The following is a 24,624-nucleotide window of genomic DNA, read 5'->3' on the forward strand; positions in this document are numbered from 1 at the left end:
TTTCATTACACCATCAGGTGAATTAACAATATTACAGTATATAAAATATTAGAAATCCTACATACACAGCTTGCTATATTCATACAATAAAATGTGAGAGGTGTAAAATTCCAGCCATTTTAACTGTGGGAATATCCAGATTTTCAAGGAATGCAATAGAACCACAAGAGGAAGGAAGGTCCAAGTCATATACCACCTCAGCTATTAAAACAGTAAGAAAAGAGATGGGTAGCACTTAAACCTTTTCATACACATATCAATGTATATGAAACCTACCTGAACCGCACAACCAAGTAAAAGCAGGAGGAGTTTTTTAATTTCTTCAGTACCTGGCTCTAAGAAGAAAACAAGAACAAAATAACGGTAGGTGTCAAATGCTCATTGGAGTTTCTTCCCCTACCCCACAGAAAACAGCAGGTTCTCTCATTGCTTTCATGTCATTTATGTTAACGTAGTTTAGAAAACAAAAGATGAAAAACGCCCATCTTCCAACTTAGTCCTTTGAACTTTCAGCATTAACACGTAGTTCAATATCCGTAATAGTTTCTATTGAAAAAAATACCATTTCAGCCCCTCGTAAAGCAAAACTTATAAGTGACATTTTCAAGAGCTTTGAGGACCTACAATCGAGTTTTCAAGTGTAATATCAAGTATCTCAAGATATTTACAAAAATGCTGAAATTATTTGCCACCTCCAAGCTTTTAGGTGACAAGTTTTAGGTGACAAGTTCCTTTAAATTATTTAATAAAACTAGATTAGATATTCATCCGCGCGTCTAAAAACCAAAATGAATATCCAAATCTGGCCCTAGGCCTCTTAATCTCCTAAAGAAGATTAAGTTAAAGAACTCTGTTTACAGATAAATAAAGATGTATCTTACTCTTTACATTCAAAACATCCTCATCCTGCTACTAAATATATGCTACATCTAGAGTATAAATGCCAGAAGCAAACACTTGAAGGATGGGAAAATAGCTGATGTTAGTTGGAATGAAACTCTAAATGGTCATACACAATTTTGCTTTACTGCAACAGAAAACGCTATCCACCGAGCTCTGTAGGAATGAAAGGGTCCTAATAGCGTCCTTTCTGCAATATACTTTGGATTTCAGCCAATGGTTTATTTCATTGTTAGTGAACCAGACAAAAGCTATGCTATCAAAAATAATAACGCTGGTGAGAAATCTGACCTTTATTCTGCAAACTTGTGCTCTGCCATCACCAACACAGTCTCAGTCCAAAACCTCCACAGCGTGGCCAGCGGGTGCTCAGGTAGGCGCAGGCCTTCCTGAGACTGGCCTAACTTACTCAAGGCCCTTTGTCTAAATGACCGGGTAATCACAGACAACCTCCAATGATCACAGGATGATTACAAGCATCTAAAAGAAAATCCAGCCAGAACTTTCCTTCTGAAACGAGTCTGCATTTCCATTGGGCAAGTCGGCTTATTTTGGATGAAACCTCACATAAGAAAGATATAACCACTCACAGGAACCTGAAAATTGTCCTTTGATTTGATCCACTACAGTATTTTGTAAGGGAGGCAAATGCAAAATCCTTCTCAAAAAGCTGCAGATGTGAGATAATCTTGATCAAAAGAGCAAATGAAAAAGAAATCAGCAAAAAACCTGAAAGGTTACATAATTCTTACTGATTTTTACTAGCGTTCAGCAGAGTCAAGCCCTCCCCATGGCTTTAGGAGGTCTCTGTACATCAGAATATTAAGTAAAGAGCCTTTTTTTAACATTGACTCAGACAGAGATATGTATAATCCCAATGAACATGTAACGTTTCCATTTTTCAAAAGGGGTTTGTCAGGTAGATTCATTGCGGAAAACATGAACTCAAATGGGAGATTTTTAATCATTTATACAGATTTGTAGCTCAAAGACTTGAGCTGTGAAGTCTTTTACATAGAGACAGAAACTGCCAATGAAGATGTTTCACCAGAAGCAGCTACTTCAGCTGCACAAGAGGAATTCCACCTGGCTGCCTGTCTTAATCAATAAAGGTTAACCAGAATATAACTGAAGGAATCCATCCCAGTATCACATATCCTACATTCATTTATCCCAATTAATTCATCACTTTTTTATTTTAAAGCAAGCCGTGAACTCCTCTTGGGATGCTCATTTGCACACAGCTTCAGCATCTCCTGCCTGGCTCTTCAAAGCCAATCTGAATATGGTGTCTGTGTCTCTCCAACACATTCCCTGAAGGAACATGGCAAAATCCTGCCGCTTCCCACTGTGACCAACCAGCTGGTAGGCTTTTCTTCCTTTTTCCATATCACCCATACAGAAACAGATCATTCTCTTCCACACCCCCAACCTGCTGCTTGAGCTTTGTCTCTACCCCAACCCACACCCATCCTCTGATCTTACCCACACGCCCCCTTACCCCTGGCTGTCAGATCTCTGTAGCCTCCACCCTCAGAAATATGAACTGGTTTTAATCTTGCCTCTTCCCCCGTTCAAGAATATGTGCCTCATCATTATCTCCTTTTTCCTTTTCCCCTGTAATTTAACTGAGCATTCACAATCACAGCCTGTAGCTCTTCCCCAGCTTTCTCCTCCAACTGGCTTCCTGCCAATCAGCTCCACTGTAATGTTTCTTGATAAAGTCTGATGACCCCTTTTTTACCAAAGCTCAAATCCAGCGCTCTATCTGCATTTTCCTTGATTAGCCAACTGCCTCTGATACAGTCAAACACGGTTCTCTTCCTGAGACCTTATCTGCCCTTGCCTGCTGTGATTTGTTGTCTTCTGGTATTTCTCTACTGAGTTCTTAAGCACAAAGGAGTGCAAAGGGGAAAAAGTGGGAGACGTTCCTGTGAAAAAAATCACAGCTACAGCCTAAGCTTTAGTGAACCAAATCCTAATTGCTTGATCAGATAATCAACTTGTACTACAGGGGCTTGTCTTGGTGCAACCAGACTTGCATAACAAGTCTCTCTAAAGGTCACCAAGGTTTGATTTCACCACACTTGCACACCAAAGGAAAAAAAAGTCCTGATAGAGATGAGTTCCTCTTCAAGTCGACACAGCAAGAGCAGTCGTAACTTCCCAAGAGGAAAGGTTCTGGATGGAACCACAAGAACAGCTGTGTCTTCTGATTCGGATCAAACTCTATGGTGAACTCAAGCGGGAATCTGAAACGTCTTCAAGAATATTGTTGCACATCACAATTTTTTTTAATAGGGGCTATGCTACAGTAAGATCTGTATTTTCTCACACAAATCCAATAACACCCCCAGAGGAGAACAACGCAAACGCCACCAGAGGTTCCGCTTGCCAGACCACAAAAGCTCCACAGCCTGAGCTGAGGTCCCGGAACAGGAAGCAGCTTTCTTATTGACCACTAAAGCACAGGGCTTTGTGTATACAACTCAACACGAAATTATCTTGGGTTTCCACAGTGCATTTGAAATAACATTTCATCTTATACTACACAATATTGTTAAGATATATTTCGTCTCAGTATCTTGAAGGGAATTTCTAAAGAAGTCACTACACAACCAGTACTACAACCTGCCTTTTTTGTTATTCTGTTTTTCCTCTAAGTCTGGTCTCTAGGCAAATCCATGGAGCATTTCAAAAACCTCAAGAAAGTCTGGCATCAAAATATAAAAGCACAATGGATTCTACTCTTTTGGAAAAGAGACCACATTCACACATCTTGGTGCGTATGATAGATTACAGCATCTGCACATAGAAAAACTTAAAAGGCTGTGACCTCAGAAGCAAAAGCAGCAATATTCAAAAGCAGAAAATATAAATTAAAAAAAAATATCAATATACCTACAGAAATGCGATATATGCAGATGGGATATGGCAAGTATCAACATTATGAACCCTGAAATTGAAAAGCAAGGTAACACAGATGATCCTTCTTGCGTATGAGAAAAATCTTGTCTCACGTACACGGAAGCATGGCATAGGAGACATCTTAAATAAATGAGAAAAGCCAGGGGAAGCTACACAGCCTGTTAGAGGAGTTCCTAACCTCTCTGCTGAGGCGCTACAACATCAGAAGGAGAACACCCGGGACACATTAGAGCCAAGTTAATAAAGTGTGCCCAGTCCCCAGTGGCTCCGTGCAGGCCAGGTGTGGCTGCTCCCTGCTCCTGGGATTGAGAGCACGCTGCAGAGATCCCCGAGCGGCTGTGGGTACTCAGCTGGGTCCACACGGGCTAATGTTCTTGGTCTGAAAATTGCAACTCTCAGAGCTGGAAGTAGAGAAGGTGGGAGCATGGAGAAGACAGTATCAGTTCAGGGAGAAAGCACCAAGGTAATTGCAATATTTTTCAGGTAATGATGCGAGAGAAGCAGGAGAGTTTGGGGAAGGAAAAACACGGATTAGGAGCTGGATCGAGTGAGATGCACTGAACTGCCAATTTTCTCAGGGGTGGCTTAGGTAGTGAAAGTTGAAAGCACAGTAGCTGGGAATACATGAAGCTTATATTTTGTTGTACCAGTGTCTTACTGGTTGCTGGGAAATGTGCTTCGTTTCAGCAAAAAGCCCAACAAGAGCCAACGCTGAGGTTGGACACAACACGTTCTTGTGAAGTGTGGACCTTTGGTGCAAACGAAAAAAACTGTTATTCATGATTATGAAACCACTTACTTGCCAGAAGTATTTACACAATCTTCTGTTGAAAGGCTCAATCCTATATGAATTATATTTCCAGTGAAATAATACAGATTATTACACCAATGTAAATTTCCATCTTAGTTAAAAATAAACTTACCAGAAAAAGGATTTTTGCCGATTATTAACACATTTGGCAAAGACATCATGATCAACTGCTGCAAATTCTCCTATAAAAGTCAATTAAAATATTATTTAAATCATATGAATTGAACCAAAGCAAACATCAAATACTAACCACCACCAAAAAGAAATCAGGATCACATCAGCAGCTTAAAAATTGTCAAGTCTCAATATATACATGTTCAATACTTAATTATTTGGATAATAATTAAAAAAAATCTTACAAGTATGAATTACTTCTACTAAAGCCTCGTTTTATTGGTTTGCCAGACCATGTCACCATAGTAAAATCCTCTCGTGGCAATGGATCTTAAGCCAACTAGATCCTGTGTCTCAGAATGCAGCAAAACTGTTCAATTATGAGTGTTCATGTTTCTCTGACTAGCTTATTGAGAGATGCTTATTTCATTTGCTCGAAGTTGCGTTTCTACCACAAAAGATCGATTTCCTCTAGTTCATGTCCACAGTCTCTGGTGGTCTTGCCAAAACATGGATGTGAAAATTACAGGTTTTTGCTGTAGTTGTGCTGGTACAATCCTGAATACAAAGGTACAAAACCCCATTTGCATGATGAGGCGGAGCTGGAGTTGGTCAGTCCCCCGGCCTCAAGCAGCAGCTTTGTCTGTCCGTCCATCCTATAGATGGTATCAATGGACGGTTCTGGCGGGCACTGAGGGCTGTAATCAGGTCAAATCCCCAGTCTAGACAGAGCCTAATTCTGCCGAGCAGAATCATCTCCCTCCTTTCCCAGATGTTATTCCCAGCAGACGCCATGCGGGCAGCTCTGCAGTCCGGCTTTTTGTTTCTCCTCAGTGTTGGATCCATTAATACAGAAAACGTTCACACTCTAAAGCAACATATTCCAGACCATCACCGCTTTACGTCCCAAAGGCACATGTGTCATATTGTGAGCTAAGAACTTAAGTTAACTAAAGTTATGTCAAATTTGAAAAATGACAACATTACTTGAAAACCACCTGTGGAAATTCTTAGCTATAGCTGTGCTTGAAAGTTTCCACCAGCTAATACGGGACATAAATAAATACATCAAACTGATCAATAATAGATTGAAAAACAGGTACTCTCATTGCACATGCTAAAGACAAACGATAAGGAGGCAGAAAATACCTTTGATCTATGCAAATATAATGAATTTCAAGCAACCATAACTCTTGTACTTCTAAGATATTGACAAAGTTCATTTTCAAACAGAATTTTAAAAAATAAAAATTTTATTAAAATGAATTAAAAATTAAAATAGAAAGTGCACCACAGGAATTTTTAAATTAATAAAGCACAGATAAAATATAAATAATGTAATGAGTATTTATAGCTACTACAAAAGACAATCACATACTTGAAAAATTGGGGGCTTGGTGGTTTCGTGGGTTTGGTTTTTAAATAATAGCTTTAATAATTTCATGATGCTATTCTAAAGCTTTTCTTACTGTGAAGCAGAGTACAAGCAGAGGTAGCCAGGAAATGTGTCCTCTATGGATTAGTGACATTATCACCTTTTTTCTTACACCACGTCCACCTTTTCAGAGCTGTCCACCACCTCTTCTGTCAGATGCTGTTAACCTCAGGAGCGAGCTTGGTGTAACCGCTCTGATATAAAAGAACACTTAGAAACAATTCTAGGCAAAACATAATATAAGAAACAACTACTGACCTGATAGTAAGTTTTTATTTGTTTCACCAAAATAGACAAATTTTGAATCCTTAATGATGCATCATTGTTGACTTTTTTGTTTATCCTCTGATTAGCGGATTTTGGATTACTGAAAAAAAAAAAAAGAATAAATTAAACGCACTGAACATTAATCTTTCTGTATAACAAACGACACTGTTAATGTGCCAGCACAACAACCTCTTGTCTTGGTTATCACGCCTTTTTTCTCCCTCCACAAGCAAATAAGGAGTTGTGGAAGTGACTGCCAAAGGCAGAAATAAATAAGTTGAAACATCTGTCTGTGACACAGCCAGTCAGATTAGCACCCTTTTTGCCTATTAACACAGCATGTAACAGGGAGCACCCATCACAATTACTGGAGAATCAATATAATGAGCAAGTTTCTGCGGTTCCGTGCTTCCCCCCAGCAGCCCCATCCCTGACACGATACAGAACGCAGAGCACAGCTATAACCTAAATATTCCAGCACACACTGAGACACCAGGAACCCTTCTCACTGATGCACATTGTTACAAAGAGCAGAATGTAGGGTGGCTACATTAACCAGCGTCTATATACTCAAAAACTATAGGATGCTGGTTTATCACGAGGCACAAATCCAGAATGTAACTTTTCGAACAATGAGGAATAGGAAATCCATCATGCTAACACACAGGAAATTATTTTTAATTTATTTACAGATGACGTTTGTCAACGAAGAGATTATTAGTGGGAGTTTTTGTCATGTACTCTCATGTACTACCAGATTTTTGTCTGGATTACATTGGCTCCAGAGAGGAAACCAATCCCTTTTTCCTTCACAAAGTAGGAAGGATCTGAGGAAATGCAGATGAGTCACCCTTTTTCAATACCTCGTAACATAACACGTTATTAACTGCATACAAGACAGCGTGACAACCATTCATTGTGATTTTTCAAGGGAAAGAATGCAGAACCAATGCAACCCTCCCACAATAGCCTGTCAGAGGCTCACAGAATTCATGAGACAGCCCATGTGAAGTTTGGCAGCTTTTACAAAGATACTTGATATAGTTGCACGCCAGAATTCAACACAGGCGAAGGATTACACTCAAAAATGACCTGAATATTGTAGTGGACTGAGATGTTACCTTGGATTTACTAATTCAGCCAACCTGTAGCTGCAAAAGGAACTAAATGGGCTCGAACTGCTTCTGCTTTGCAGCTGTGCAGAACTGTACTCCCTTCCAGACTTCATTCATTCACGTTTGTTAAAATCAGAAGCGAAAATCCAGGATAAATCCTGCTGACCTGCTGGCATGCAGAGATCAGCTGAAGTCTCCTATTTCTACGTTCATATCTACAAAAGGCCGATTTGGGCCCTTAATCTTCATCTTTAATCTTAATGACTATGGGATTATCTCGAGGCTTTTTCATCCTCTTCAGCAGCGTTTCTACATCCGCACGTTGTGGATGACTCTCCCTTTGGAGCACCCAAAACACAGCACTGGAGCTTCCTGGATATCGGAACAGCTCTTATTTTCGTATCAACACCAAAACCAGTGTGCAACCACAACAATTCCAAACACAAATGTCATAGAAGCTCAGGCTTTACACCTTATCATTTCCAAAGTTGTACTAGGAATTTAGACAGATCTTGTAACAACAAAAAGCAGCACTATGTCTTCACAATGGTACATAAACATAAATCTTGACAGGCTTCTAAGACAAATTGTTACTACCCTAATAAAATAAATGGGAAATGAACACAAACAACAAATTCCTGACCAACAGCAGAAAGAATGCCAAAGATCTGTGTGCAAGAGGGAAAAGAAGAACAAAAAGGGCAATTACAGCCCAAGATTTCTTGGGACACAAGTTCCTAGTTCCCCATCACCGTCACCTCATGTTTTGCAGTACAATATTTCACTACTGGGACTCGCATAAATCAGAGAAGCACCACACGTGCTTTGTGTTTTATTTGATTAGATTAATATCCATTTTTGAAATGAGAAGTCAGAACATCTGGGCAAGATCAGGAACCTTAGGGTGTCATTATACCCATTCCTGGACTTCAATCCCAACTACCAGCACGTCTGCTTACAGCACAAATAATTCACATCTCTCAAATAATGCACTACCAGATACTAACTGAGCATTTTTAGAACGCTTTAGCAGATACTTTGTCAACAGAGCTACAGCAAATCATTCTTGCTTAATTTTTTCCACCTTAATTCTTAGAAATCCAACAGCGTATGGAGCAACTCTGCCAAATTATGCATTAACAAAGATAATGAGAAATTCTATTCTATTAGTCTTGTGTCAAGCTTAACACCGACAGGTATAAAAGACTTTTTTAATTGTAATGTACACTAATGTTGAAAGTAAAGTAACATTCCTTTATTTCCACCAATTCACCCCAGGTATCCCGCTCCCCATATATATAATAGATAAAAATTCTTACAATAATTCACATATACATAATAATTATTTTAATGTGGTGAATATCTTCATCTATCTAGACCAAATGAATGGCTGACACATATTCCGTACATTTTATGGAACTTCCAGGCTTTATGATGGTTTGGGTCAAAGTGATTCACTCCTGTAACTCAAAACAGAAAGCATTCAACTGCTTGTTTGTGTTTGGTTTTGGGTTTTGTTGGGTTTTTTGGCATAAGTTGCAGGCAACAGTTCAGTGAGGTTGTGAATTTTGCTGGGAAAGCCCCATGTGTGCTCTGGAACTGGAAAAAATAGCCCAGTTACAGGAGCCTCTGCTAGTGCAGAAATATCAACAATTTAAAATGTCAGGCTCGGGACAACAAGCGCACAGAATACATTTATTTCTATAATCTTAGTTTTTTTCCTGAAGACTATGGCTACAGGTAACAAGAAGGGTAACAAGAAGTTTAACTTCTCGGTCTTGAGGCTTGACAAAATTAAGTTACTTCCACATCAGTACTATCACTACTAGTCTCCACAAATCATTTTTAATACAATTAAACATGTACCCTCAATAACTCACTCTTACTAGTAGGAAGTTGTATTTCTTTGATTTCGTCACTTTTTGGTAAAGGTTGTCGTATTGGGTCATTATTCTTCAGAGGAGGGAGGTAGGCTGTCTTCGGCGCTCCCAATCAACACGTTAGCAATGACCAGGATGACTTTTACTGATAAGAAATGGATTCTAACTCTTCCTGGAGTGAAATCCTGCTCTGAATACCTTCCAGTACAAACAGGACTTACCTCTGCACTATGGCAATTTAAATGTTTCTAACCACACTACGTCATTAAATGAGTATACTGTGTAAACACAGAATACTAATAGGCTACCTATAGAAATGACCCAGAACATCTAAATGACTGAAACTTCTAAATTAGAGGCCGCTTGGTAGAAGAATCCTTCAGTGTTTGTATCTACCAGCGTTCCCTCATCTTCGGTCACTGATTTCTAGTTTTCAGACTATGCTTGAACTGTGGGCTTTGACTGGCAAAGTGCATTGAAGAGCCAAGACCAGGCCTGCCAGCTCACTGCTCGCACCATAAACGACCATTAGGTCCTTCCGCAGGAGAGCCATGGTTTCCAAAAACAAACACACCTTCATTCCCAATACTGGTAACTCATTCCCTCCAAGCCTTGAGCTTTGAAGCTCAGCGGCCTCTTTAATCCACAAAACACCATTTGAAATAACCTTTATTTAGTCAATATAGTCCATCTTCCTAAATACTGATGTCTTAACTTGCTCCTCTCAAAGAGGAGCTAACACAGCCTGATGTTAGTGACACATTTTCCATTCTATGTTGTTTGTATAATTGTATTTGTCAGATTGGTCCACTCTACTAATAGACATGCTGATTTTCTTCTAAAGCATTTTGAAATAACTATCAGAAAAAAACTAATGAAATATAATCTGCAACCATTTTTCATACAGACGGATAAAATTCTAAACTAAAACTGCCAAATATCTGTGTTGCTTTCAAGAGCACAGATCTTGAAATTAGTTTACATTTTTTGGCAACCAATTTATTACAGATTTTAATACATTACTTGTATCCATATGTTGAATTGTTCAATTTTTATGACCAAGAAATTTTTGTAATAATTACATTTTTATTAATACTAAACAATTCTGCTCATTAGAATATGTTTGGTCCAATACCACTGAAATAAACTGGTACATGCTGCTGGCAATTCAACAAGATGCAAATGAAATAATGTTGAAAATGAACCAGTTCTAAACTAGACCTTTGTAAAAGGGAGCTTTAAAGAACAGTTTTTTTAAAACAGAAGATTCCAGTGGCTACTGTGCTGGTTACACTAGAAACATTTTGAAGGCAATACAGGCTCTGAACTCTGAATTGCTCCTTTTATTAGGTGGAGCTACTGAACTGCTTCAGTGGCGAATAGCCTGGCAAAATAGGGCAAATCTGCGCTAAGTCAATAGGAAGCAGAGCAGTAAAAGATACCCTTGAGCGATTTTGCATTTAAGAGCAACCTACTTATGACAAGATACATTAATTTCAATAGCCATAAAAACAGACAAGAGCATCTATCCCAATAATGCCTTAGTTTAAAACTACTGATTACAGCGAAAACTTCTTAATTTTGAAACACTACCAGTGTCGTGAATTACAGATTGAGACCTCAAATAATCAGGGATTATGTGTCTTTAATTTTTCATTGACCAAAATCTATCAGAAACGGGAATGTGATATCTTAATGGCTTCATGCTTAAATCTATGCAGACTGCAAACCAGTTGTGTCCTCTCTTGCCATCTGTTCCTTGATGGCACTTAATCATTAAGTCTAGTATTATAACGCACCCTCATTCGAAATGTATCATTGTTCTAATGTATTTGTTAAGTACACTGAAATGCTGAAACAAGCACTTCTGAAAAAATCCTACGCAAGTGTACAGCTCCAAGGATGACAAATATTGACTGTTACTCTGGTTTAGCTTACAGTAGCACGGTATTCACATTTACATAGAAATGCTGCCTGCCCAATAAAGTTATATTTTTTGTGAAGTCCCTATAATTGGAATACTGAGGTTCACTCTTGCTCTTTGCCAAATATTCCAATAATTACTGGTATGAGAATTTTTTGGATAGATTTCAAATAATAAAGCAGCATTGCAATTATTTACTGTTAACAAGAAAATAAACGTGTACAAAATGGGTTTTACAAAGAAATTTGATACAGCAGTGTCCTTTTACTGTGGAAGTTAAAATAAAATCAGGACTTTCCCTGGAGAATAACTGATAATCTCCAATTTGCTTTAAATACTTGAAGCAACACCAGACAGAGCAGTACACTGAGGCAATTAAATTATCAAAAGCACCTCTGCATACTGGACAAAAGGATCCTTGGCCTTCCCCAGCGTGCTGTTTGATCAGTCTTTACAATCGAGTTACAGCATCAAATGGGGCAAATTCTGAAGTGCAATATTGTCAATATCTGAACCTGGTGATCATGCACTCTAGAAATGCTGGTACAAGACGGCATACTTCAAACTCCTCCTGCATCTATCAGTACGAACATTTTCTGCTGCCAAAGCGTGTTTCCACGCTAAACCTATTAAAAAGATTAAGAAGATAAATGTAGTTCCTTTTCTCTATCTCTGGCACATGTTCATCAGGCTTCCTGTGTTGATAGAAACAGATTTAAATGTATGACTTCTCTAAAGACTAATTCACAATACAGACTATCCACGGTTGAAGCGTGCAAAGAACGAACTCGGCACGTTCTTATCTGAAAAATAGAAGGCAATAAAATCCTTCCACCTCTTGAAGAGCATCATGCAAGCCACGCAGCAAGCCCTGAGGCGGCAATGCATTGACGATGTTGAATGATGCGATGGCCCAGTGATGCTCCACAACGTGCACACGACTGTCACAACTGGAGAACCACAGTCTGACTCGCCAAAGACACAAGGGATGTCCACTCTAGAGTTGCACAAGTGTTCAGTTTTGAATCCTGCTAGCCACTGTACCTTTGTGTGCTTCCACAGGATCCAGGAAAAGGATGCTCTAAGCCTCACCTGCACTGAGCAACCAAACGTGATTTATACCAATCGCTCTTCTGTGCCTTTTTAGTGGGCATTTATGACAATCTACCTCTTCCTTGTGAAACACCTGTATTTTTGCCTTCGAGACAATACTGTTCAAGCAGCAATCAATGCACAGTCAAAATGTCCACAGAACTACGTGAACATCTGCTCAAACATCTAAAGGTATCATTAAAAATGCTGAGATATCTTCTACCGTAAAATAAGGTGCATATTAATATCTCAATCTAAGGACACTTTGCTAACCCGGCACTCAGTAAAGACTGACTAGATGTGCCCAGATCTCAACAGTTGTATCAAAAGTTTTTTGCCTTATGCTGACATGAGTTTTAGAAGTCAGTCTAACTTCGTAAGCTTTCTGTCCCTTGCACAAAACCACATGCTCTAGGATTATGTCCAACATCATGAACTATTAGGAGACTGAAGCTCTATGCCTGCTTACAAAAAACACCACCAAGTGGCCTATGACAAATCAGCTGGCTGGTGGGGATCACAAGAACACCACAAAGAACAGCCGAGTAGACACCGAGCATTTGCAGACAGCTTTCCCACTGCCTGCCTCAGCTCTGCATCCAGCCAGGCTGAGCTGCTCACAGGGGAGGTGCACAGCGCTTAAGCTCTCTTGTTGGTGCTCACAGCCCAATTACTCATGGCTGACATGTGCCAGAATAGCTGTATCGGAAGCAGTGCCACAAGCCTTTTGTGCCGCGTAACCCCGTCTCTCCCTCCTCCGTCAATACCAACCTGCTGCGTCTCCCGACCTCGGGGCTGCTCGGACCAGCAACTGCTCTGCTGGGTGGTCCCACCGCTCCTGGTGTTATTTGCACGAACAGACACCCCCTCACAGCTGTCACATGTGAATGAGCCAACAGCCAGACAAAATCATGGCACATTCAAGAAGTCTGGTGACTGATATTTAACTTCTCCCTCCCCAGGTTTTAAAAAGGCAGAGACCAGAACAGCGTAGATGTCTGGTTTGTCCTCTTTTCCTTACTAGCAATAGGGAAGATGCATGCAGGTGAGTGAAAGGCAGGAGAAAGAAAGAGAGGAAATAAACCAGTTCACCTGTCATCTACTAAGCACACACTTGTATCACTGAATTAACACCCCCAAAATTCCTAACTTCCAAGCTTACAGAGCAACAGCTGTCTTTATCATCACATAATACGAAACTACTTTTCTACTCTTCCACCTTGACTGTCAGATGTACTCTTTTTCCTTTCACAATGAAAGGTACTGTGTCAAATAAAAAGTTTTTGGCCAAAGACTGGAAATACCGAATCACTATTCACTGCACCGAGTAACCCGGGGGAGCCCCCCCAACAATCCATGAGAACATGGAGCAGCCTCTGCTCCACAGCTGGCAAAAGGTAAGGGGCCTTCCACCCAATTAAACACTGTCACTGGCAGAAAAGAAAATCTATAGGATCCAGAGCATCACAGAATGCTTCACACACAAAACAAACACTCCTGCTTATTAAATAATTGAGAATTCCTAGGCAAAACAACTTGACAAAGAAAACTGTTTTTGAGCAAACAGATGAGAACCAGAAAGTCTGAAAACATACTTTACTACTTCAACAAATCTAAATATCCGATAAGGGTCTTCGTCTTCTGGTTTGTCTTGTTTTGTTTTTATTGTTGTTTGGTGGTTTTGTTGGTTTGAATTGCACGAGGCCCAGGAGCATATAGTGTTTCAACAGGCAGAATTAGACGGCTGTACCACTTGCACTATACTACTTTCCAACTTAAACTAAAACAAAAAGGCAGCACAGGATGCAAGAGCATTAAGTCTACAAAGAACAAGCAAGAAAGGAGATGGACATACCACAGAAACAAAGTACCAAAAATAACGAATCCTGAAGTTTTGCTTTTTCCTTTAAGCACTGTGTATTATTCTCCTTCTCAGCGCCAACTTTTGCATTTTTCAAATGAGTTCAAATTTTAAAATCTATTCAGTCCAATACTAATTAACAGACTAACTGAAAACTATGTGACTTTGTGATCAACACCTCGATGTAACTGACCGTTAAAACGCTGCAAACATTTACACCGGCAGTAATTCTGTGACAACAGATTAGCTTTACATAAGCAAGCACTCCCGGATCTGCACCACAAGGTGCAGCATCACTTGATACCAGAGGGTATGAAGTGAGAACATGGTTTTACAGTCTACCTTGGAAAGAACATCCTGCAAACACACAGGTTGTACTTGGAAGAAACCTCAGAAACAGTTAAATTAGCAGCAGAATAGGCCAGAGAGTTGCCAGATAGGAAGCAGCAAGCAGTACAGAAATCGAGCAAATACACACTTGTTGGTCTTACAAAATGATACTTGTGGAGCTAACATGCTTCCTAAGATATTTAAAACATTAATATAAGGGAAAATAATTTCTGTAGGATTTAAATGCAATTCACATTCACAGAGTCTTCTTTTAAAAAAAATATATATTATTAAATTTGTATCTACAATTTTTTCTCTTCTGGTCTAACCAACTTCCAACACCACAGCAGCACACACTTTGCTTTATTTGATAACCATAACATCATCAAAAATAATTTGTCCTTTAGAAAACCTGGGAAAATGTTCACTCATTTTATTCTTTATTTAAAACCTTGCTGAAGCTATAAATTCTCAAAAATAATTAGCTCATATTTAAGATTCAAAACAGTCTGACCTTAGGTAACCACCTCAGCACACTGAGCACTAAAAAACACCAGGAAATGCTGATGTGAAATCAGCCTAGTGAGATGGCACCAAAGCTACCTGAATATTGCAGTTTCAGTCACTAAAAAGCTTTTAAGTTGTAAAAATACCGCCACACAGATTTCCATTAATACTTTTGGTTAGAACACTATGACTCTCAAATTTGCCTTTCTTCTGAAGTACAATAAAGCTTCTATAAGTAAATTAGTAACAATAAAACATGTCATCTTCTTCTGTACCAATTTTTAGACTACCGAGTGCCAGTCCTGAGTCCTTTGTACAGATTATTGCAGAGAACGAGACAAATTCAAATGCAAGGCTCCTGGATCTACAGGGATTGCCAAAGAAAACAAGTTACATTTCTTGTAAAAATTTCACCCACGTGAGCAACTCCATTGCTTCAGCACACCAAGTGTTGGAAATTCTGTATGCACATCAATACACGTACAAGCCCCTGCTGATTTATATATAAATACAGAGTACATGGACTGTACCCCTGTTAACTACTCACAGCTACAAGATAAGCATACATATAAGGGCCTGTAAAATAAGTGCATTCTTTTCATCTTAAAACATTAATATTAACATCCTTGCTAAGATGCAAACCAGCACTTTAGTTATGACATTTCTCTGCATTCTATCATACCCCAACTAGTAACCGTATTTTATTTTTGACCGGCACACACAATACTCTGAATACACAGCAACTATATTCCCAAGCTACCAGGAAATTACACCAGACGTTTTTTGCTCAAGGGTTTATTTAAAAAAAACAAAGATACCACACAAACAAAAACTAGAGCAAATATTTCCCTGCAGCTTCAAATAAATTACAACTCTGCTACAAACCTAAGTGGACTATCTCCTATCACTATAGAAAAGGAAACAATTTTTTAATTATATCTAAGTGTGCAATACAAAGATTCACTCAACAGCCAGGGATATAGAGTTCATCCATTATGATTTCTGAACCAAAAATACAACATAAGATAATTTTTGCTTTTTCCTTAGAGTAAGCCAATGAGAAATCACACCAAGCAAGCCCAGGCCAAGCAGCAGCCTTGCTCCAGTTCAACACCCTAACATCAACTACTCCTATGTATTTTGTAGATACTGGTTAATAGCGACTGCCTAAGAGACCATGCTTCTTTGGAGCATCTTAAGGCATAAATAGAGGACTCTCTAAAACAAAGCAAACAAACACACTCCCACACAGTTATTACCAAATAATCTTTGACCACTAAGGTCATGTGCTCCAACAAAGCAGCATTATGAAAAATGTCTTGATCCCTAAATAATCATGACATAAGGAAAAGTGCTACAGTATGAAAGACAAGATAGGTAACAAACTGGTATTTAGTTTGGAGAAAAAGAAGGAGGAACACATGAAAGAACACAAAGTTTAAAAGCTCCTTCTTCGCTGAAGAAACAAATGAGGAAAATCTAGAAGTAAGCTTCTCAAATTTAGCATAGAATTAAGATGTGCTTGATTTAGCAACCGATTTGTTGGTTAACTAGATTAGTTTATTAAAAAAAAAAAAAAAATCAGACCACAGCAATACTTTGCAAAGTTTTGTGGCACAGAGATCCCCAAACCAGCCACGAAACCTGCAGAAATACAGCCTTGCCAGCAAAAGATGCAAGCTGATCAGTCCACGTAGGATATATTCATAGCTAAGTTAAACCTCTGAACCTTTGTGGTATAAAAATTAGACAGAAATGAGATGTGTATTGCCTTTTCTTACAAGGCAGGGAGGCAGGTAAAGAACATCTTCCCCCTTACCTCATTTGGGCACCTCTGCCCCGTCGTCTTCAATGTGGTACCGAGATCTCTACATATAAGCCAGCCTGCCCTGAGTCATGTCACAGGAGCAGACAGCTAAGCAGTACACTCTTCCTTACCTTTCCTGCCACAGTGAATATATGTTGTTTCCTTGCCAGCACATTTTCAGTGCTGAAACAAGTCATTTTGATTTTAGATCTTTCAACTAAGATTTCTATTTATGGAACAGGTAGCTAGACTCAATAGAGCACCTCTGTAGGTATTAAGAAACATTTTTTAACTCAGCTTTTATTCCCTGGCCCTGCTATTTGTCTAGACTAAGGATGTGATAAGTAGCACACTACCAAAAGAAATAGAATCAAAGATACATACTCCAGATAGTATATGCAGAAAAGAAGCGAACAAATGGATGTAGACGTGCAGAGGAAGATTTGTTTATTGACTTCCTAATCTTCAAAATACTGCAAAAGCCCAGAGTGAACTACAGAATAGTTTACTGCACAGAATCAGAGTAGACAGGATGAAGGAAAGTGGACATCAAGTGTGGAAAAGGGTACAAAAGCATAAAAAGCCCTAGAAAAACAGAGACAAAGATCAAACGCTTTAAGCCTTCCATGTTCAATCCACACTTTCTTCCCTTTAGCTATCAAACCCCATAGAACCTCAGAAGTCCAAGAACCAGCCTATGTCCACTTCATTTGCCCAGTTCAACGCTCACTGCAGGCAGATGGCCAAGTCCAAAATTAATCATCATTACACCGTAAGAACTTTTATTTTTTTGTAATCAAAAGGTTTTAATTACAACAATCTTGAGCATGGTGCACACTCTGCTGAAATACTTATTAAATAATTTGCTTCTTTACAAAAAACCCAAGTGTTTTAAATTCAGCTTTTCTTAAGGAAAACCTAGGCCCTACAGCTGCAGAAGCACTCTTAGGAGAAGCAGCTCTCAGCTAGTGACATGTGCCACCTTGCACCTGCAGAAGCTCAACAGCACGTCTGAAAAGTGTGAATCAATTCCATTCGCTGCAAGAAAGAGATGAAGGTGCAGATTTAGTAATATTTGACTTTTCCCTAAAATACACGCTCATATTTTTACTGCCGAACTCACTGATTTCATCTTCCCCAAAACTTTTTTCCATTTCCCTGCCCCGCTATTAGATACTCTTCACCAGAAAGAGTGAATTGGAGGGGAGCGCCTGCTCCTGCACTTTCCCAGAGCCAGGCAGCTGGCTCAGCCACTGGACATGAGTCCAGCTTTCAGGGAATGATATAAGCAGGCCAGAAGTATGGGCTGGCAAGCTCAACACTTTGGAAAAAAAGCATACAACTAAAGACTAAGAGCTCAAAAAAGGAGTCAATGAAGTAGTCTACACATTCTGGGCACACAGCACCAGAGTGGTGGAACAGTTAGCCCGTCCACCTGGAAAATTCTAAGGGTGTCAAATGCTCACATGTGGATCCAGGCAGTGGTTTTTCTGTGGGAGAACAGCAACGGGGAGAAAAACAGGAGAACAAGAAAATGCTTTATCCTTTTGGAGTAGTTCTCAGCACGCCTGGGTGCAGCAACTGATGTAGATAGTATCAATTAACATATTCAATTAAGACAAAAGTTATGAAAGCAGACAGGTTCTCCAGACAGTGGATTAAATTAACTCAAGTTTCAGAGTTTGGTTCTGTACATTTCCAATTCTGCATACAGTATTTTGCCAATGGTTCCTTTAAAACAGATCCATTTCCACAAACAAAGCATAATAAAATAAACCCACTAAAACTAGCATACTGTTTCAAGTCTTTGTTACTTGACCAAATATTAATGGTGGTGCTAAATATAATGAAAAGTCCCAATCTTGTAACTACTTGCAGCTGTCCATTTTTATTCACAGGAATGAGTTTTAGGAACCACAGTTTGTATTAAAAGATTTCCAGCATTTCTTACACAATCCAATTGGAATTCAATTAACAAATATCAGAGAAGAAACCTATCAGAAATTAAAATGAAAAACACTCAGAAAATGAGTGTTTCTGTATTAATATCTTCATCTTTTGGGATCATAAGAGTATATAAACAGTACAATACTTTGACCAAAAAAAAATAAAGTGGCATTAGGTTCTGGAAAAATATCTCTCAGACAACTAAGTATTACTTTACTGTAATGGCACCTAGATGTGCAACAGGTGACTAATCCATTGAATTATACTTTTCCATTTCTTTTAGTAGTATACACAATGTATTTTACTGAAGTGTATAAGCACTCCATACGTTAGAAGTATTAGAATATAGAGGTCCAGTAAAGGTATGAAGTATTCTCAGCATGTTCCTCCACCTCCCTGCCATGAACACCACTGCGTTGATCTCCTGCATTCTGATTTATCTCCAAGAAGCGTGACTCCTTTTTGTATCAAAGAACACCAAGATAAAGGCTCAGATTGAGAAAGACAGATGGGTTTCTGTCCAGAGGCATCAGATACTGACTGATCCCAGCAGAAGGTAGGTAACCAAATACTTTTGAAGAACAGGACCTAAATTTAAACAGGAAATGAGAGACATTCTCTCAAGTTAGGAGTTTAATATTATAACACTGGAACTCTTCTTAATTAAAAATAATTTTCTAAAAATACTAATAAAATTGGCCTTTAGCATCTCCAGTAAAGGAACAGCTCTTCAGATGTAACCGGACACTGAATGGAATCTGTAATTTTCATGTGCACTACAATGTCCAAGAAGTCAAAAGCAAGAGACATACAAGGAATGCAATGAAATATCCTTGCTCACGTATGAGGTATTAATAATGCTGATAAAACCTGACCACTACCTTGCAAGTATTGCAATGGTGACGTCTATTTCCTCTGCCTGAATCATTACAATCATTGAAAATAAATTTGGTCTAGACAAGCACAAGGACAAACAAACGCCATACGAACAAACTCTCACTTGTCACTGACGGAGGGCAGGATTAACTCTTTTTTTCACTGAACAAAAAAAACCTTCTCCAAGCAACAAAGCCACTTTTTTTGATCATGTCGCTGTTTATAAACCATGTCTAAACCAATATATCAACACTCACTTTCATGGTCATAGAATTTGTTTTTTCTATGTTTGGCAAAAACAAAGTAAGTATTCGAGTACATATAAAACAGGACCACAGCACGTCCAGCAGCCTCCACCTGCTCGTGCTTTCAACGGTTTTTCAAGCAGAGGAGCCAACCTACACGAGCACCACATCACAAAGCCCTTAGCTGACAGGTACACACTAGCTGTATTCTCACACCAAAACACCAACAGCCTGAAATCGCTCAAAACCAAAGGAAACAGTAAGCACCATATGACACAACTCACGTGAATTAAAAAAAAAAACCACCTTCTAGTGGTACTTTCCCCATGTCTCCAAATGACACTCCTGGTGCCTTCTGCAAGAACGTTTCTCTAGAGCTTCTAAGAGCACCCAGCGCTCCTAATCACAAGTCTCTAGTTCTCATGTGAAGTAAGTCATTGAGAGCTTAAAAAAACCCAAACCACAAGCAAACAAACACCAAACAACATTACAAAGAAAAATATTTGTTTTTGACATCATGTGACACAAATTTTTCTGTCACATTTCCTCAACACATGGTAGCTAAGACTGAAAGCAAAAAAGAGAAAGACTAATAGAATGGAATATATTGAAAATAAGTAATACTGATGATTAGTTGGAGCTGTATCTTTTAAATCTTTTTGCAAATGAAATAATTTAATAAGTGGCTATTCAAAGTGGACAGGACTAGAAGTTACCACAGGTTTCCACAGTGACTGCACCAGAGACGAAATCTGTCTGCAAAACATGAAACATTTTTTCCTCTTTCAATCCTGGCAAAAAACCCAAAACAAATAAAAACCCCTTCAAAATAAGAATACAGTTCTGGAAACTTTAATTCTAAGCAGTAATCGGCCATAACACATTTCAGTTGCCCAAAAATGTATTTTATATAAAAGACACGTTCCAGTGTAGTCACATTTTTGTAAAATGAATTGTATTTGTACACCACTTCTTTTACATGCACCATAGTTGAAGGCAGTTTTTAATTGATCTGGCTACAGAACCATTTTATATTAAATTCACATCTCCCACATGTATTTTTTATATGCACGCACAAACCTCTGAAGTAAACTCCAGTAATCATGGTCTGGGGTCAAAAATGCACATACAAAGTCCAAGCCAAATTCAATGCACAGTGACTTAAGCGTGAGAATGTTGCCTCTCTGCAGTGTTCCATTTCACGTATGTGTATCTCACATAATGGATATCAATTTATAACGCTAGCGTTCCAGAAACTTGCTGAGAAAGTTTAATTTCAAGATTGTACTCTTCAAAATCACCTTGGTCCGGTTCCAGTACTAAATTTGCCTTCCAGCTGTCAAATGTTTTCACCAAATAGAAGCTTTACACGTTAAATGCACGGTCATAACTGACAAGCTACTTAATTTATATGAAGTCCAAGAAAATAAAAAATCAATTGTAAAATAAATATTGTATGATTCTGTGAATTCTTATTAATATATTCCAGACATACACAAGATTTTTTTAAGAAGTTCAATTCCACCAAGTTTTCCATGTTCCTCAGTATCACAGAAGTAAACACTTGGAATTCATAGAATTTGTGACAAAGAAAATATTGGTTTCAAAAATATGTGAATCCAAGCTTACATGTGGTAACATGTAGATCTTTTTATGTAGACGAATTATACAAGCTGAATACCAACAGCAAAACCTTAAAGTACTAAACACGAGCAAAAACTACAAACAGAGTAAAAAAGGATGCCCAACACCGAGCAGTTCCTGAGGAGCAGCTGTCACCACAAGCTGCTCACACACTCATCTATCCAGCCATCCATAAACCTGCATTTTTTCATACCTATACAAACAAAACATATATTTCTCCATAAAGACTCAAAACATATTAAAAAAAAAAAAAAGTATGAAGAATTTTTTCCACTAGTAACGTTTTTATGGTTCCATCACTAGACACTTGACAGAAGTGTTACTCTCTAGCATTACAGTAGTGGGCAACATTCCAGTCTAAACTATGATCAACAAAAAGTCACTGTAATTGTAAAGAGATGTTTCTAATAATCAGAGTTTTCAATAAACAATTTACAAAAGTCTGTAAAAACGTTTCTTCTGTGGCTCATACCCAAAAACATTCCACACTCTCAATTACAATACCAGCTTTACTGCACAACTGTTATCTACTCTAATTTGGAACTGTGAAAAATAAAGCGGAAGGAGTTAAAGGACAGTCCATTTGCTCAGTAAACAACATTATGCGACTCACATGTGATCTTTAAGCTGCATGTAGTGTGAACTATGATATGGATTAGAATCTGATTAGCCAAGCAAATTCATTCAAAATTCTGTTTATGAACATGAGTTTCAGTAGAACGAACCTTTATGCTTCTCAGTGGAAATCTGGGAAGCTATTTACAGTCATCCAATTTTCCAGTAACTTCTATATCTCATGATTCAGCCTGTATATCTATATATATACACTATATATCCTGCAAATACATCACTCAGATATTAAACTGTAAGAAGCATCTGTTAAGCCACAAAGTCTCCTCTTAACCAAGCACATGACTAATTCAAGTCTAAAACAGAGAAATGTACCAAGGTCAATATGGAGGGGGGAAAAAAGAGCTTTCATAAGAAAGCAAAATGTACAAGAAAACCAAGAGCAAAAAATAAAGGCAAGGCACAACTTGCAGGCACTTACATTTGCAGCATGACTTCGTTGAGAAACACGCCGTCCACCAGCGCCACATATTCTTCCAGGTTGGTCCCATTTCCTCCAGCTAACGGCCCAAACGTCTTAACCTAAAACAAAATCAGCATCACCGTGACGCTAACTCCACCTCATCCTCTGCCGCAAGGCACTTATCTTCAAACAATGAGCAAATAAACGAAGACCGTGCGAGGAAAAATGAACGCTTACCCAGGTGACAAGAGGGCTAGACATGAACTGCTCCAAAAGGGGTGTGAATATTTCGTTCTCCATCTTACAAAAAAATGGTTAACATCAACGTAGCTCCACTGATGCGAAAAAATACGAGAAGTCCTTCACCACAGCAACTCTCTGACACGCTCCAAGGGTTTAGCTGGAGTAAGTGAACCCCATTTTTACCAAGCAATTCAGCGGCAACAAAAAAAGTCCGTGCATTGGCAGCTGGGATTTATCTTCCTCTTTCAATAAAAAAGGCATTTGGAAGCGCATCTACTCGTATTTCAGCCTTTCCATTGATGCCTCTCCCTTCCTACATAGCGAGGGGTGGAAGGAAGGAAGGGAAGAAAAGAGGGAGGCTGCCTAGCTACGGGGATTCTGCATCAGACAAAAAAAATAATTTAAAAAAAAAAAGGAAAAATCTGCTTCAGCAGCGGCAGCTCCTCAGAAAAGGAGAAATTCCAGTAGAACTCCGCAAGCTCATCCCCACAGCGATCACCCCGAGGGGCTCCGAGCCCCGCACACCAGGGACGCCCTGAGCCCCGCGGGAGGGAACCAGCCCCCGGCAGGGTCCAGCGGCTATTTTCAACCAGTTCCCTTTTCTAACCCCTTCCTTTTTCCACTAAACTACGACGCAACGCAGAGACGGGAGCAGCACACGGCGCCTCGCCCCACAACCTCGCCCTTCCCCCGTCCCCTCCCCTCAGGGCCTCGCCGCCCCCCGACCCCCTCCCCAGCCCTCGGGTCCGCGGGTTCGCCCGCCGCTCTGCCCGCACCTCCCGCGGCACCAGCTCCGCTTCCCACCCCCGTTCCCTCGGATAACGGCCGCCTCGCCTCAGCCCGCCCGGCCGCGCCGCATCACTCTCCCCCTCCTCCCGCCTTCCCACCCCGCTACGGGCGGTTCCAGCGTATGGATCCCTCCGCCCGGGGCTGCGTGCAGCAGCCCGTTATCCCTCCGCCAGCCTGGGTCCCTTCTTCCTCGGCGGCCGCTCGGGGATGGCGGCGCAATTAGAAAAGGGGCGGGGCCGAGGGAGCCGCTGCGGGACGCGCGCGCACGGGAGGGGCGGCGCGCGAGCCCAACGGCCCCGGCGCGCGAGGCGGGAGCGCGCGCGAGCGCTGAGGGGAGATGCTCCTCTGCTCCCCCCCCCCCCAAAAAAAAAGGTGCTGTGAGGAAATATTCGTTGTGGAGGAAGAAAAATGGGGCAAAAAGGGGAGGGTGGAGGGGGGGGAAGTGGAGCCGCTAACGCCCTTGAGGAGAAAAACGGGATATTATATTGGTGGCACCATCCGCGCCGCGGCCACACGCTCCCGCCTTTCGGGAGGGGAGAGGCTGGAAGGCAGGCACACCCACGGTGACACAAAATCCAGCTTTCTGCGGGGATTTAGCGGGGAGGAGGGCGACCTGGTTACAGAAAAGCAAATGATGACAAGCAGTTTTCTCGCCTAAGCTATTGTCCTTAAGCTGTCTCCAGCCACTTGTGCTTCAAATCTCACATGCTGCATTAACATACGGGACCGTATCTGCTTAATAGATTATGTAGTTTATTGGCAAAGCATTAAAAAAAAAATCTCAAACTAAATTCCAGCTTCTCTTCCATGTAGTATAAATTAAATTGCAGCAACATTTTTCCAAATGCCTTCAGTTCTACACACACGGTAAGAATA

At 39.9% G+C, this 24,624-nt stretch overlaps 1 protein-coding gene across 15 annotated transcripts in view; it reads right to left on the bottom strand.

The window, feature by feature from the left end:
- CCDC88A (coiled-coil domain containing 88A) overlaps positions 1–23,920 on the bottom strand; it is a 64,107-nt gene extending 40,187 nt beyond the window's left edge. For 6 of the 15 annotated variants that reach the window (XM_065835279.2, XM_071805630.1, XM_071805631.1 and 3 more), the window contains exons 1-5: positions 22,954–23,652; positions 22,735–22,835; positions 6,447–6,555; positions 4,752–4,821; positions 277–335 (exon numbers count right to left, since the gene is read on the bottom strand). In XM_065835279.2, the coding sequence (XP_065691351.2) occupies positions 277–335; positions 4,752–4,821; positions 6,447–6,555; positions 22,735–22,835; positions 22,954–23,016 (402 nt within the window). In that variant the 5' untranslated portion in view covers positions 23,017–23,652. Of the gene's footprint in view, positions 1–276; positions 336–4,751; positions 4,822–6,446; positions 6,556–22,734; positions 22,836–22,953; positions 23,654–23,735; positions 23,823–23,846 lie in introns of those variants that run through there. The other 9 variants (XM_065835273.2, XM_071805626.1, XM_065835275.2 and 6 more) reach the window with 4 other exon arrangements.
- Between the last annotated feature and the right edge of the window lie 704 nt (positions 23,921–24,624).

This window comes from Patagioenas fasciata, chromosome 3, assembly GCF_037038585.1.
Source record: "Patagioenas fasciata isolate bPatFas1 chromosome 3, bPatFas1.hap1, whole genome shotgun sequence".
In the NCBI taxonomy this organism is placed as follows: domain Eukaryota; kingdom Metazoa; phylum Chordata; class Aves; order Columbiformes; family Columbidae; genus Patagioenas; species Patagioenas fasciata.